Source organism: Falco punctatus (genome assembly GCF_963210335.1).
Source record: "Falco punctatus genome assembly, chromosome: 7".
Lineage (NCBI taxonomy): Eukaryota > Metazoa > Chordata > Aves > Falconiformes > Falconidae > Falco > Falco punctatus.
In genome coordinates, this window is record NC_137587.1 from 56,969,739 (window position 1) to 56,983,659 (window position 13,921).

General features: G+C 36.8%; 1 protein-coding gene across 1 annotated transcript in view; it reads right to left on the reverse strand.

Moving 5' to 3' along the window:
- CYP19A1 (cytochrome P450 family 19 subfamily A member 1) overlaps positions 1-13,921 on the reverse strand; it is a 49,477-nt gene that overhangs the window by 19,157 nt on the left and 16,399 nt on the right. Inside the window, exon 1 of the mRNA XM_080394914.1 lies at positions 1-13,921. This exon is cut by the window's right edge and continues 16,399 nt beyond it. Coding sequence (XP_080251040.1) covers positions 1-166 — 166 coding nt within the window. The 5' untranslated portion in view covers positions 167-13,921.

Genomic DNA, 13,921 nt, shown 5'->3' on the forward strand with positions numbered 1-13,921 from the left:
CTGGTATTGATGAGATTTCTTCATGATTCCATATTAGAAACAGAAAGCACATGAGAATGAGTATGGGCACTGTGGCCACTGGCACGGTGTCCGGTATGAGGCCGGTGATGTTGTAGTGCATTGGATTCAGAGTTTCCAGCACCATCTTTTCCAAGAGATTCTGCATGGATTTAGAGAGAAAGGGGAAAGATGCAGAGATTTCAAAGCTCAAAGATCTATTCAGCTTTAGCTGGTACCTCTCAACCCCTTTGCAAGCCCTGTAAATGAGCAAATTAGCTCCTGAGGTAGCTTTATTTTATAATGAGTGACTGCCTGGACTGCTTGCCAGGACAAGCTACATCACAAGCTGAAACAGGCATGCAGCAGATGCTCTTTTTGTTTGGAAATAACAAAGCTTTTCTGACCTTGATGTTGAAGCATAGTTTTGGATATTTTGGCTGACAGACCTCTTATCTCTGATATTGACTTGGCTGGCCAATACCGAGGTTTACTCCTTGCAAATTTCTAACCAAAACACAAGAAATTAAACTTTCAGCACATGTGGAAGCACTGACTGAGTTCACTTGCAACCTTTTGTCTCTGTTCCCTAGCCTTTTTCCTTCCTGCATGCCTGTGGTGCCAGAGTCCTTGAATTTCCAGAATAACTGCATTAATTTTTCATTATGCAGATAGAGCATACCCCAGGGTTTTGTTTGAAATAATGTATTATGAGCTTTTTATTGTCAGCCTTTGAGTATGATATAATGTATTGCATTTCTTTAAGTTCTTCTGCTAAATACTTGGAAAAATATAGTGTATGAATGAGAACTTACATACCCACAGAAAGATACTGCTTGCATCTGCACAGTAATTTCTTAGCAAAATAATTTCTTAATTTTGCTCTGACAATAATTAAGAATAGATTTGCTTTGTTCCTTCCTGCAGCTATTTCATAATTGAGGGATGTATTTACTTAATAGGAAACTCTTTGTTGCAGTTTACTTTCAGCAAGTGCTTTCTTGTTTATCTTCTGCTTTGGTCTCCCATTGCAGTAGTACAGCTTTCTTTGCAACTGTCAGTAACTGTCAGTGCTATAATTATATTAAGCTAAGCCAAGAATGTGATAGATGCTTTCTAAATAGGAAGAAGATTGGTATTTATGGTCGAAGTAGAAAATGTACAGAGTACAGAGAAAACTCTGGGGAAGGGAGCAAGCAGTGGCTCAGAGTATTGTAGGTGCATGCAATGCTCCGCTATTTTGGATGATTCCTATGCAAGGCTCCTGGCATGGTGGTGATCCAACATGACCATGGCACAATATGCCAGGTGACCTTTTATAAACATGCATGCTATTCCAAAAGCTAGCGCTTCTGGAAGTGTCTGTGTACATAACACATCTTGTGTATGTTGTACTGACTTGCATGTTGTGAAATGTTTTTGTAATCACAGGCATTTATTTATCGTGTAATGCTATTTATTAGTTTCACTAATATACTGCTGCACACTACTTATATTTGTTCAGTACAAGTAAAAATGCTAGCTTTAGATTTCCTTGAATACTATTTGTTACCACAATAAAAGCATGCCTGTGTGTATATGTAAGTACTTTTATTATTTTCAGTCCCTTCCGCTATATGAGCTTACAGTGTTATAGAAGGAGATAACTACACTTAGGGCATATAGTTTCACTTTTCTGTTGCTTTCTCTCTGGATCTGGATGAACTTCATCTTTGTACTCCATTGCCACAGGTTGACTCTGACTTTCATTATTTTTTGTTGTTTGTCTCGTCTTCAAGACGTTCGGGTGTGTCTGTACAGTAGTTTTTCTGCCTCATATCCCCTACAAAGAGAATTATGTAGGTGGTTATGCATTTGGGTGGTATGAAATACACACACCTTTACGTACAAATGTGTATCTGTCTATGAATATTGTATCTGTAGGTTAAGCCCTACTACGAGTTCAAGATGCTGATATGTTTCATGGTGTACTTTGCCAGCATGAGTCTGCCCCTTTTCGTTTCTAAAATTCGACCCTGAGTTTTGATCTTGCTCAGTTATTAGTTATTCACAGCTAAAGCTTATCTTTGTTTTGACAGAGAAATGGAGGCAGGTGTCTTCCTTTTCAAAATACGCAGATTGTAATGGATTGGGTTTTCAGTTCTAGATTACCCCAACTTCTTAATTTTATAATCTTTTAGTAAAAGAATAAAATCTCTTTTGCTGTGGTATGATACCCTATATATCAGTGTGCACTTTGCTGTTAGATCTGTAATTTTTATATGCTGGATTATGTTTTCATGTGGATAAGAGGCACTATATTAATTTGAATCATTTTTACACTCTTGAACTGATCTGAAACAGTCTTGGTTTTAGTTAAAGTGGCTCCTAAAGCTCTTAAAACAAACAATTGACATTTCTTGTATTGAGAAGTTTGCCTTATTTCAATGAGTATGATCCAAGCAGGCTTTCAGAGTTTGCTTTTCTGATGTTTTTTTTAATTGCAAAAGGCAACTAGACCATGAAAAATTCACTTTAAAAATAATTCAACTGAACTGCTCATCCTGCTTGTGCCCATTGTATTTTGGAAGAATTGTCCATGAGGTAAATCGCTTCTAATAAAAACTCAGCTAAGTAAATTTTGATAGTAAGTAGTCACTGAATAGACTGCAGAAGTTTAGAAATGGAAAAAAGCTAGAGTACCCATTGTGTGTGAAAGAAACTTTCACTATTCTTGCTCATTTTGTCTTGAAATCTTCTATATGTAATTTTCCTTTTCCTTGCAGCTGGTTGAGGCACGTGCCTGATCAGAGGGGTTTGTTGGTTCTGATTGTTACTTATATGGCAGAAGGGGGACGAAGCTGAGGCAAAATATATTTTAAAATCAGAGTGGGAGGAAATAGATTTATAATAAGGAAATGCTTTTGCGACAAAAAAGAGGAATTTGCACAGGCTGCCTGATCCGACACTTGTGGATCTTAACAGCTGGGAAGGCATCTGCCAACAGAGGGCCCTTCAGGCTTTAGGCCTTGACTAAAGCAGTGTGAGCAATTTCTAGGTTCAGTTTAACCTTTTCTTGCAAAAGGTGGTCTGACGAATGACGACAGGATCCACAGTAAAGAAAAAAGTCCATATATCTAAAGGACAACTCTGTTGAACCCTTTTACTCCAGTTAAAGCTTTGTACTTAATGACTGTGTCAGTAAAAGAGCAAGTTATGCATCGTGTTGTAGAATTGGAGCTGAAATTTTCTGATAATGTTGACAAGGAGCTCATAAAACTGCTTGAAAGCTCTTGAAGATCTATTTCTGAGCGCTGGAATTATTTCCTCAGTAGTAGTACATCTTTCAGGAGAGACATGAAGGGAAAAATATCTTCTACTTGTTATAAATCCCCAGATGTTAGTGACCAGTATTAGCAGCATCTGAAGCAACTGACCGGTTTTAACTAAATGGTTTGAGTAACTAAAATTTCAAATAGACTGATTTAATACAGAAAGAAATCTATTGGCTTATGTAAGCCCAGTAAGTCTTTATTTTCTCAGACAAAGCATGTCAGATCCCTTTAATAGAGCTAGCAACGTACAAGTATTTTAACGTTATTTTATGTATTAAAATTTAATGGCAGATCTGACAAAATCATTTCTTTCTTGAAAATGATTCTATATATTGCCTGTTTTCACTCAGTTCTGGTTGATGGTTTCATGCAGACTGTAAAGGTTCAGTTTTCTCCATGACAGTATGTGGATAGCTTTTGCTGTGTGTTTCACAACCGAGCAGGCTAATGCCCAGCTAGGTACAGCGTTAAGTTTCTTGGATTTGTTCTGTGGGTGCTGCCTGAACGTGCAGAAGGATGGTGGCTCATGATTTCTGTACCAGGGTTTTAGTTTGTATCAGGGGCATGCTTTGATAGCAAACCTTCAGGTTAATCCTATTCCCATGCTTCAGTACATGTTACAGAGCAATCTCAGAGCATGCAAACTAAAAATAAAATAAATCGGGTAATGTACTCCAAAGGTGTCTCATGCACACCAGTTTTTAATGGGGTTTCAAATGACAAAACCAGTTTAGATCTACATTGAAGCGAACTCCCAGGAAATGTGTATAGTGTAGGGAGTAGATCATTGCCATCTGTTTTATTTTACAGATCTGCTCCCATTTGCCGATGTTGATGTAGCCTAAAAGGAACACAGTACCTTCTGACAAATAGTTGTTTTTAATTAGGTTTAGGCACGTAACAATCTTATTGTATTGGGATTACAGCACTTAACATAGGATGAGAACTGTCAGAGTCTTAACGGCATGTCGGATCCCTTTAATAGAACTAGTGCTGAAGGAGTTCCATGCAAGTATTTTAATATTACCTTTAAATTGTGGATTTTATTGCAAAGTCAGAAATTCTTTTCCCAGCTGTTGAATAAGACAACATATGTGGAACTACTGTAAAAGCAGTTGTATTTGCATGGAACCTATTGTAAGAACCACTAAAAAGAATCTACATTTTTGTTACATGGCTACATTCCTTTTGAAAAATTAATTAATTTGAAGTGGATGATCCTCACCAAGTGTCACATAAGCCTCGATACAGGGATTGTCTTGTTCCCTTGAAAGTCTGTGGGCTTTAAATTTGAGAACGCATCAAAATACTTTTTTAAACTTGAGAGCGATTACCATTCCTTGTAAACTGAGCTGTACAATTATTCTGTAAACATCAGGTTGTGTGTTTATTTAGTGGCACCCTGGAAATTGCTCCCTGCTATTCTGTGGTCTCTTCTAATGCTAATTCTCTCAGGATGCAATGGGGATGTCACTGAGAGATTTCCACCACAATTTATTGGTCATCTGATATTGTGTTACTCTTGTTGTGACATTCTTTGATTTTAGTATTTTTTTTCTCTTATTCATTTCTCACTTGCTCTGAATCTGTGCTTTAGCAGTCTGATCCTGTGCTCCAGAACCGTTATAAATGTTTCCGTTTGCAATTGCAATGTGCAGAACAGCCTTTTTAAAGTTAATGTTTTTATTAATCCACTTTTGCAAGCACTTTGGCTTGTTTAGATCTGTTTTCTATTTTAATTCAATCCTCTGCAACTTAAAAGAAAGATAATTATGATAAAATGTGAACATTAGGGAATGAATGTACGGCATTTAGTTGCCTTTTTCAGCCATTTCTAGAGTTCGAGTCAGTGGGCTAGAATCTGTATAGTCGCAGAGGTCTATCACAACTAATTACTATGGAAATGTATTCTAGCAACGTTGAATGATCATTGTAGCGTTGTAGAGTAATTTGGTACTACTTGCTTATTATGAAGTCTGGTCTAAAGGGCACTTATAAATTTTTCTGTTGTTTAGGTTAGAGGAAGAGGGAAGGAAGAGGGGACAGCTTTCAGCATAAGCTTGGAAGTGGGAATTTAATAACAATCCTCCTGGCAATCTAAAGGGGCTCTTGACAAGTGAAGGGGGAGGTGGGAGCCTAATGTGCCAGAGGGTAAGTGAGACAGAAATGCAGAACATATCCATGGTTTCATGGTGTTGAAAAAATGTCTGTACTGTGAGATAAGGAAGATTGTTACATTTGATGGCTCTGCTATTATTTGGAACAGTGGTTTTCTTAATTTTAGTGAGCCTTCTTATGATAGTGCTACCTTGTTTCACAGCTGAATAGGCTTTATCCCTAGAGCATGTTTCTCTGCATTTTTAAGTTCTGTCAGCCTTCAGTATCACGTCTAAAATGCTACCGTATGTTTGTTACATGTTAGTGGTGGCCACCAGTGGCTCATACACACTGTAAATGATACTTGGCTTTTCTCACCTGCCTCAGTGGCCACTGAAGTTGATTTCTTTTCAGCCCTCCTACTCAAAATGTACTGTAAGTTTGCAAGGTGCAGAGAAGTTGGAGTTGCAGTGCTGTTGTAAATGCTGCAGACGTTCCTGTTGTTTGGAGTCTGTTTGGTCAGTTAGTTTCCTGAGCACCAGCTAGCACTAGCGTGTCTGAGACTTAACTGGTCAATGGAGATTGAGCCCATTAACAGGGAAACAAATACATTAAAGATATCTTCTATGAATCTAGGACTCTACATTGCATATTATTATTTGTTTGGGTAACTGCAGTAAAGGCAATGCCTCTTCTCTATGCCTTTACATGATGGTTGCAACCTTCATCTTGTGAACTTACCATCTTTGTGCCAGTCATTCCAGATCATCTACTGAGATATCTTTGGGGTTAAATCAGAAGTTGCTATGTATCAAAAAGGGAGTCATTTACACACACATTAGGGTATCATGGATAAGCCATTTGAAGCCACTGTAATGAGCTTGGAGCTGTAATTTCTGCAAGTGATAGTCAAATAGGTATCCTACAGGCTGCTCTTCTCCTTGTGATTTATGCAAATGGTTTTTCTGGTGCAATGGAGCTATTAAGTCCTGCCTGTAAACATTCCAAAGAGGTTACTGGGTTCTTTTAGTGTTCCCTAATGCGAAAGATCTGATGTTGCTGACATAACCAAGTACCGACCAAGATGATAAATTATCAATGAAATGGCTAAATAAGCTTTTCATGTTGCTATTGATCATGGAACTTAGTGAGCTTCCAAAATAAAGTATTTATAGTATACTGTCAGGTTGGTTGGATTGTTGTCTTTGGGGCTAGCTAGTGAGAGTTCTGTCATTCAGAAAGTCTTGATTCGCCACATATCCTTCTAGAAATTGCTAGTTACTTTAGATGTCTAAATTGATCTTCAGAGGATGAATATTAACACCCTGAAAAATCACACTCTACTGGAATGTTAAGCCTTCAAAATAACCAGCCAGTCGTACAACCACGATTGTAGCAAGCAAGACTTGGAGTGGTAACCTGCTCTGTGTAACTCAAAATTCGGTAGTCATCTCTTTCCTTTCTGGCTAGTGTCCATACTACTTTCTTGTAGCTATTTATACAGCATGGATGTGCGAGGCAAGGTACACTATGTGCTTCCCAAATGACTGTACAATAAGGGTTTCTGCTTTCTGAACAATCTAATTATATGGTGAATTTTCTTTCAGAAGAATAATGATCTGAAATTAGAATTTGGACTATGTCCTCTTCTGAGGTTTTAATTGCAGTCTGATGTATGATTTTGAAAAATAACTTGCCAATTTTAGTACCTTTCACAAAAGGTCCCATTGTTGCTTAGGAACCAACATGATGTCCATGAAAAGTACTAGCCCCGTTAGATGGTAAAAGGGTTTAATCTGAAACATACATCTCCTGAAGCAGAATAGGTATGTCAGTGCTTGTAAGCCATCAAAAAGAGCTATGGAGATACGCAAACTTCTGCAGTATCAGTAAGAATGTATTTTACTGCCTGTCTACCTCAAAGTTTCCTCAAAACAACATAAACCCCAATTAACTCAAAACTAACTAGAAAATGAGTTGTGGGATAGACAACTGAGATTCCTTTCTAACATGTTTTTTATGGTTTGCTATTGCCACTGGGTGAGTGGGTTTGTTTCTAATTTGGCAGATAGAAGGCAGTGCACTCTGCCATAATTATGTCTCTGCTGTAGTACTTTTATTGCTAGCAAATACTTTGACCAACTTAAGCAAAAAGTTAGTTGACACAGAAGGGAACAGTCTGTAAGAAATGTAAATTAAATTTTTCTGACCTTTTTTTGGGCTATAAATTCCAAGTATTCTATCAGAGTATGTAAATTAATCTTGCAGAAAACTTATCTGGGTATTTGAAAAAAGACGACTAAGGAATAATGCATGACTGTTCTTAAACTATTCTTCCTGCAAATGACTTTATTAATCAGAAATAATCATTAACTAAGATGTAGTAGCTTAAAGAAAAACAGCACTTTTCCACAACAAGGCACCACTGAGAGAGATCAAGCTATGACAGAGTAAACAAATTCTCTGGGTCCGTTCCAGACTTGTTCTACCTGATGACCTTTTGTTAACCTCACTCATAATAGATTTTTTGCTGCTGTTACCATGATGCTTGGAAATGCTGTATTGTCCAAATTCACTCACTTTCCAAGTAATTCTACATTGCTGTACATTGTCAACAATTGGCAGTGTCCAAGCTGTGCTATGTATTCTAAATTAACTTTGTCATGGTACACATCTTTGCATGAAAAGTAGTGATTAGAACAAAATCCACTTCAAAGTAGATAGAATGAAATCAGAAACCACAGAAACGGTGAACAGGTTTGATTTTTTAATTGGTGGAGCCTGTACCTATAAAACTTAAGAAGTTTTAGTATTTCTTGATGCAATAGAAACAGTTTGAAAGGTTGAACGAAGTGAATACTTTCTAAGGATGAATATTCTGCAAGAACATTATGGCATCTTTTTAAAAAGAAACTTTGTAGAATATTTACAAAATATATAACATGTTATTGTTATTTTAATACCAAGAATTTGCTTTAAGACCTGCAGATTTTCTACTAAAAAAGAATATCTCTATTTAGATCGTGACAACATAAAATTTACACAAAATTAATTACAGTAACTCAGATCAAAGCAGCTCCAGAAGGCATACTTCCCACTTAAAAACAAAATAAAAAACATTTCTGTAATGTCCTACTCACACTGTTTGAAGAAAAATGCTAGAATATTAATTAAAAATTTACCTGTGTCCCCTTGTTACTTCTTGATTTTTACTGAAGAGTGCTATCTTTGTTACTGATGTGCTCCTTCTAAAGATCTGAGTAGGTTTTCTGGTGATCACTGTCAGTGGCATCTTTTATGCAGGTGCTTCTTGTTGCTAAGAGATCAGTTGCTTAGAGATGGAAGTTTGTTTTTTGTAATAGATCAGGGGCCATTGCAATTGAAAAGAAAATTTTGTAATTTTACCTTTACAGCTCGACATATCTGCTGCAAAACAGCCAATGATAGAGATACACACGCCTAATGGTGATTAGAATTGTAACTGGAGAGTAAAACACAAAAGTAAACAAAGTTTTGATGGCTCTGAGTATCAAGGAAAGACATCTGTTATTTAACTGGAGGTGCAAGTAGAAGAAATGATATTAATTCTTTGCTTAGCACATCTAAATGTAATTTTAATTTCCAACAGAGAGGAAGAAAAGTCTAAAAGTTTTATGCTAAAATTAGGGTGCACAAAGTTTTCAATAAGCTTTTGTGAGATACAATCCTGCGCTGACATTGGAAAAGTCTTACTAACTATCCTATATATTTTTGTATTTACTGTTTCCTTTATATTCCCAGTTGGTTTGATAAATCTTCGGAATTACTATACAAACTAAAGGCTGGTTTCTCTGCTTTGTGATGTTCCTCTTTTTTTTGCTGTAGCTTTGGGTAACTTGAACAAACTTAACTTACAAAAATGAAAATGTTTTCAAGAACTGCATTAAGCAATTACAGGAAACATTAAAATAATGACCAAAGATCTATAGGAAAAGGTAATTATGTTATTGAAAGATGAGACTAACACAGGAGTATGAGTAAGGTACTTGTGCCTGTTACCTGCTGTTTTGAAACACCAGAAGTAGTCTGAATTTTCTCAATTTCTGCTATGGGAAATCCTTAGCTGACCCAGCTGCCTATTCTAGAAATTTACCCCTGTGAGTCCAAATAGACGGTTTTGTGAAATAGGTCAAAATCATCTTTTTTGGCTTAGTGCTCTCAAGTTTAGAAAATGCAGTCACTCAAGTCTGTTTTCAGCAAGGGCGTGTTATGTCCTCTGGCAGTAAGACTCTGTGCATCCTTGTCTTTCACTGCCATGCCACAAATGTAAAAAATTCCCATAAAATGTTTTCATTCTTCTTTTTCTGAATTCACTCAAGGCATTAGCATTTAGAGCACTTTTAATAAGAAAACCCATCTAATGGGTAAAAGGGTCTTATATCTAAAGGACTATGATCTCACTTGGAACAAAAGGTGTTTAAGAGTTATGTACAATAGCTCTAGTGATAGAATATTTTTAACTCAGGGAAGGATGGAAGAGGCCTAGAATTTTATTGAATGTGAAATCTCTTTTAAGAAGCCTTTCTTTAAGTGAGTAAGTAAGTAAATAAAGAACACAGACAGTTTGGGGAGAATAAGGGCTGAATTCACCCAGAAATGCTTCCGGCATTACTGCAACCTCATTGAAGATACACAGCTTACACAACCAGAAGCCAACAGTTTCATTCTGAGAACTGAACTCTTGTTTTTAGTCCACGTGCACGCGCTCTTCCATATCTGTTTATTATGCAGAGACTTGTTTACAGTACAAGCAGAAATGGGAAGAACTTCAGTGAACAATTCTTTTGTGTCCTGTATTTAGAGCTGGTCACAATAAGGGTTAAAACCTGTTGCATAGTATCCGATGTTCTGACAGTGTTAAAATTATATTATTTCAAAAAGAGATGATAGGTGGCTTTCATTTTTAAACCTACCTAAAAGTTTTTTGGGGAAGTCATGCATTAATATTTTTTGTTTTAACAAGCCAGCTGTATGTTTTTATTGCTTGTAGATTGGGGATATTTACATTCTGGAGGAGCTAGATTTTGAGACTGGTTTTGGTCTAATTCATGGCATATTTCTTATATGCTGTTAATGTGGACAAACTAATATGAATGATCAGTTCTGAAGTAGGTGGATGTTTCATGGATACCAAATTAAGAAAGCTTGATGTAGCAGTACAAGAAAGTTACCATAGAACGTTTCCAGCTCTTTTCCATGATTAGAAACAGGTTTACTGCATTTAGTGTTGCTTTGATTTCAGCTGCTGGGAAGAATAAATTGGTGTTGAACTTTGGTTGCTAGCTGCCTTGTGTTTTATTTTGAATTCCCCATATATTTTAATCAAAAGTCAAACTCAGTATTTGTTGCCACTGCACATACATCTTTGCTTTTGTGTTCTGTCTAGGATATAAAGGGAAATTATGATACCTCAATCCCTTATGTGATTGCAGCTGTCACTCACTGACCAGAAATGGTGTATTGTTTGATGGTTGTAGGGTCAGGCTGTAGCATTAAAGAATAACATGGGTATTGGAAAAAGAGCCTTTTCATTATTACTGAATTATTTTATTTATTAAAACAAATGTTAGCTTAATTTGAAAGGACCTATATCCTTAGATATTCTTTATTATACATGCAAATGGCAAGAATAAATTACTTGTATTATTTTTAAAAGCCTCAGAATGAGGAGTTTGGTAAAATAAGAAGTTAATACAAGGAATGCAAAACCAATAAAATTTCATTCTTTGTCAGTATGTGTTGCTTGAGGTTTAGGGGAGTCCAAGAATCACCTGGCCAGTTTACAACACAAACGTGTTTTGATCCCTTGTTCCATGATCATTTATTTAGTCAAAAGCACTGATTTCTAAAAATGAAAAATCTGATGAAGTTTTGTTGGAGCTCCTTCTCCTGTCAGTGCTATGTATCTACTTACTGGTGTAAAGAATTTGTGCATGAATTGTAATTCAGGGGCAAGAAGCCAGTTGAGCTGGTCATGAAGAAGTCACAAATGGAGTTAAATAATGTGAAAATACTTGTTTATAGTTAAAATACATTTTGTCAAGACTGGCTTCTGTGGGATATATCTTTAAATAAAATATTATTTCTATATATCAGAGAAAATGTGCCTAAGTTCTTCCATGCCAAAGAATTCCTGGAACTTTGTATAATGCAGCCAGAATGATTGGACTTGTTGTTCACTACAAAGATCTATGGTTGAATACTACAAATTCTTCAGAGCCTGAGTAGGCATTCACTGAATTAACAAAGTTCTTTTTTATACCATTAAAAAGAAGGCAGGGTTTTTTTTTCCTAAATATTTTACAATAGACTTTTGAGGAAAAAGGATGTAAAATGCTCTTCATAGTTGAGCAGAAGGGTACACAACCCTGTAGGGACCCTGTGGCTCATATGGTAAAATTTATTAGAGTTCTCTTTTAGTAATAAGGGCTTGAATCTGATCAAGAAACTGTGTAGAAATGAAATAATTCCAATTAAATCAGTGGAAATTAAATAATTTCCATATCATACTATAAGAATCCGTGTTGTGAAACTAGAAGGATGGGATCAGGCTCAGATCTTAATTCTTTTTATGTCCTGAGGGTTTCACTGCAGTTATTAGCCTATGAGATAAATGCTCACCTTACCCCAAGGATGGATAGCCACTGATAAATCTGTCCCCAGGATACTCCATGCTGTTCTAGGATAAAAGGAAATGAAGGCATCTGTATGAACAATAGACTGTCAGCACAAGGTCATGCTAAAAATCCATCTAGCCCAGTGCTCCATCTCAGATATTGGCCAAAACCAGCTGCCCAGTGGGAGAGTATAAGCATTGGGCAAATATATATACTTTCCTCTTCCTAGCTTCCCTCTACTGTTTAAGGAGAATGGAATTTAAAGTGACAGTCTTAGCCACCCCTATGTTTGCAATAATGGCTACCTGTGCTTTCTAGGAACTTCAAGAAAGACATTGTAGTAATTTAACCAGGCATTTTACTGCTACTTTTTCTCTTACCTTCCCACATGTACTCTTTTCCTGTTATCCTAAACAAGTCAGTTGTCAAGTACTAAGAAAGCTGAGACTGCTGCAAGTATCTGTATTCAAATACTTCCTGTGCTACTTTATAATTTAGAAGTGTGTATCAGCCGTGGGAATAGCTAATATTAAAACTGTCAGGTTCTCTCACTGGCGAGGAAAATAGTTCAATGAAACGTACACTGGATGTGTCAAAGCGTATAATGCCCTTAAAATTGTACTGGGTGAACTGCTTGCAATTTTTGTTTTGATTCTCTTTCAGTCCACTGTTAAAGTAATAAATGTTAGTAAAGCGCAAAGTACAGGTGGATGTTTGCAGGCAATCTGCTTTTATGCATGGTTTCCATTTCCAGTCAAGAGTTGCAGCGCTGCCTTGCTAGGTGCCCGAGTGCTTCTGAGCAGCTCCTTCATTTGGCTGGCATCTACTGCACTCTGAAACCTGTTTATCTCTCTTCCCTTGGTGTTCCTGTGAGTTACTCTTCCATCTTTTTACAATAACGTATCTATTCACTGTCATAAATTCACCCTTTCGAAGAACAGTGTGTACCTATGCAGATGTATTTTGAGGGAGTTAGTAGCACACAATAGTGGAAATCATTACTTTGACACTTTGTGCATGAATTTTTCTTACTGAGTGTCTTGGAATGAGCTGGTCTATTTGGCTGTTCTGACGCTGCGCTCAGTGCAGAGGTGATCTTCTGTTTTGCCTCCCCAGCAAAGTTTTCTTAATAGAGTTGGGCTTCTCTAGCTAATGCCATCTTAAAAAGATCACCTAAGGACCCTTATATCACAGGATTGGCTGAAATCCATTTATACTGCCCACAGTTTTTCTTTAATGCCCCGCTTTAGAAGGATCTATATTGTTTGCAATTCTAAAATGAGGCTGATTTGGCAATTCTGTTTCTCAGATCTTTGTAATTCGCTTTTTACCTTATCTTCCTAAACCTTCAAACTTTAGAGGGTGTGGGAAAGCGGGCTGTGTGGATGTTCAACATCTACAGTGGCACGCTGGCCTCCCTGTTTCAGTAAAGTACGTTACCTGTTGTTCTGGATGTTGGATACTAGGAATTGAATATTTTTAAATTATTTTTTATTTTTTTAGTGCTGGGTGAACAGACTAATAACGGCAGAAAATACACATACTTTAAAGCAAAATGTAGTTGTGTAAGGAATTCCATTTCTCCCAGTAAACTCTAAAATCCCTATCTGGGGGTCTGCTAAAAAGAATTAGGATCTTTGAGTCCAGGCCTGGTCGTGTGGTCGTTTACTATTGATCAGGAAATTATATCACTTCACTTTGACCCACAAGATCAATTCCTGAGAAGGAGAGCAGGTGATATGTTGGGAAGCCAGAATAGTTCCTCTTGTTTTGTCAGACTTTATGCAAATCAAACCATCTGCTGTAATGTTGACAGAGAAATTCTACTGGAAAACACTCTTGGTGGAATTTCTCTGC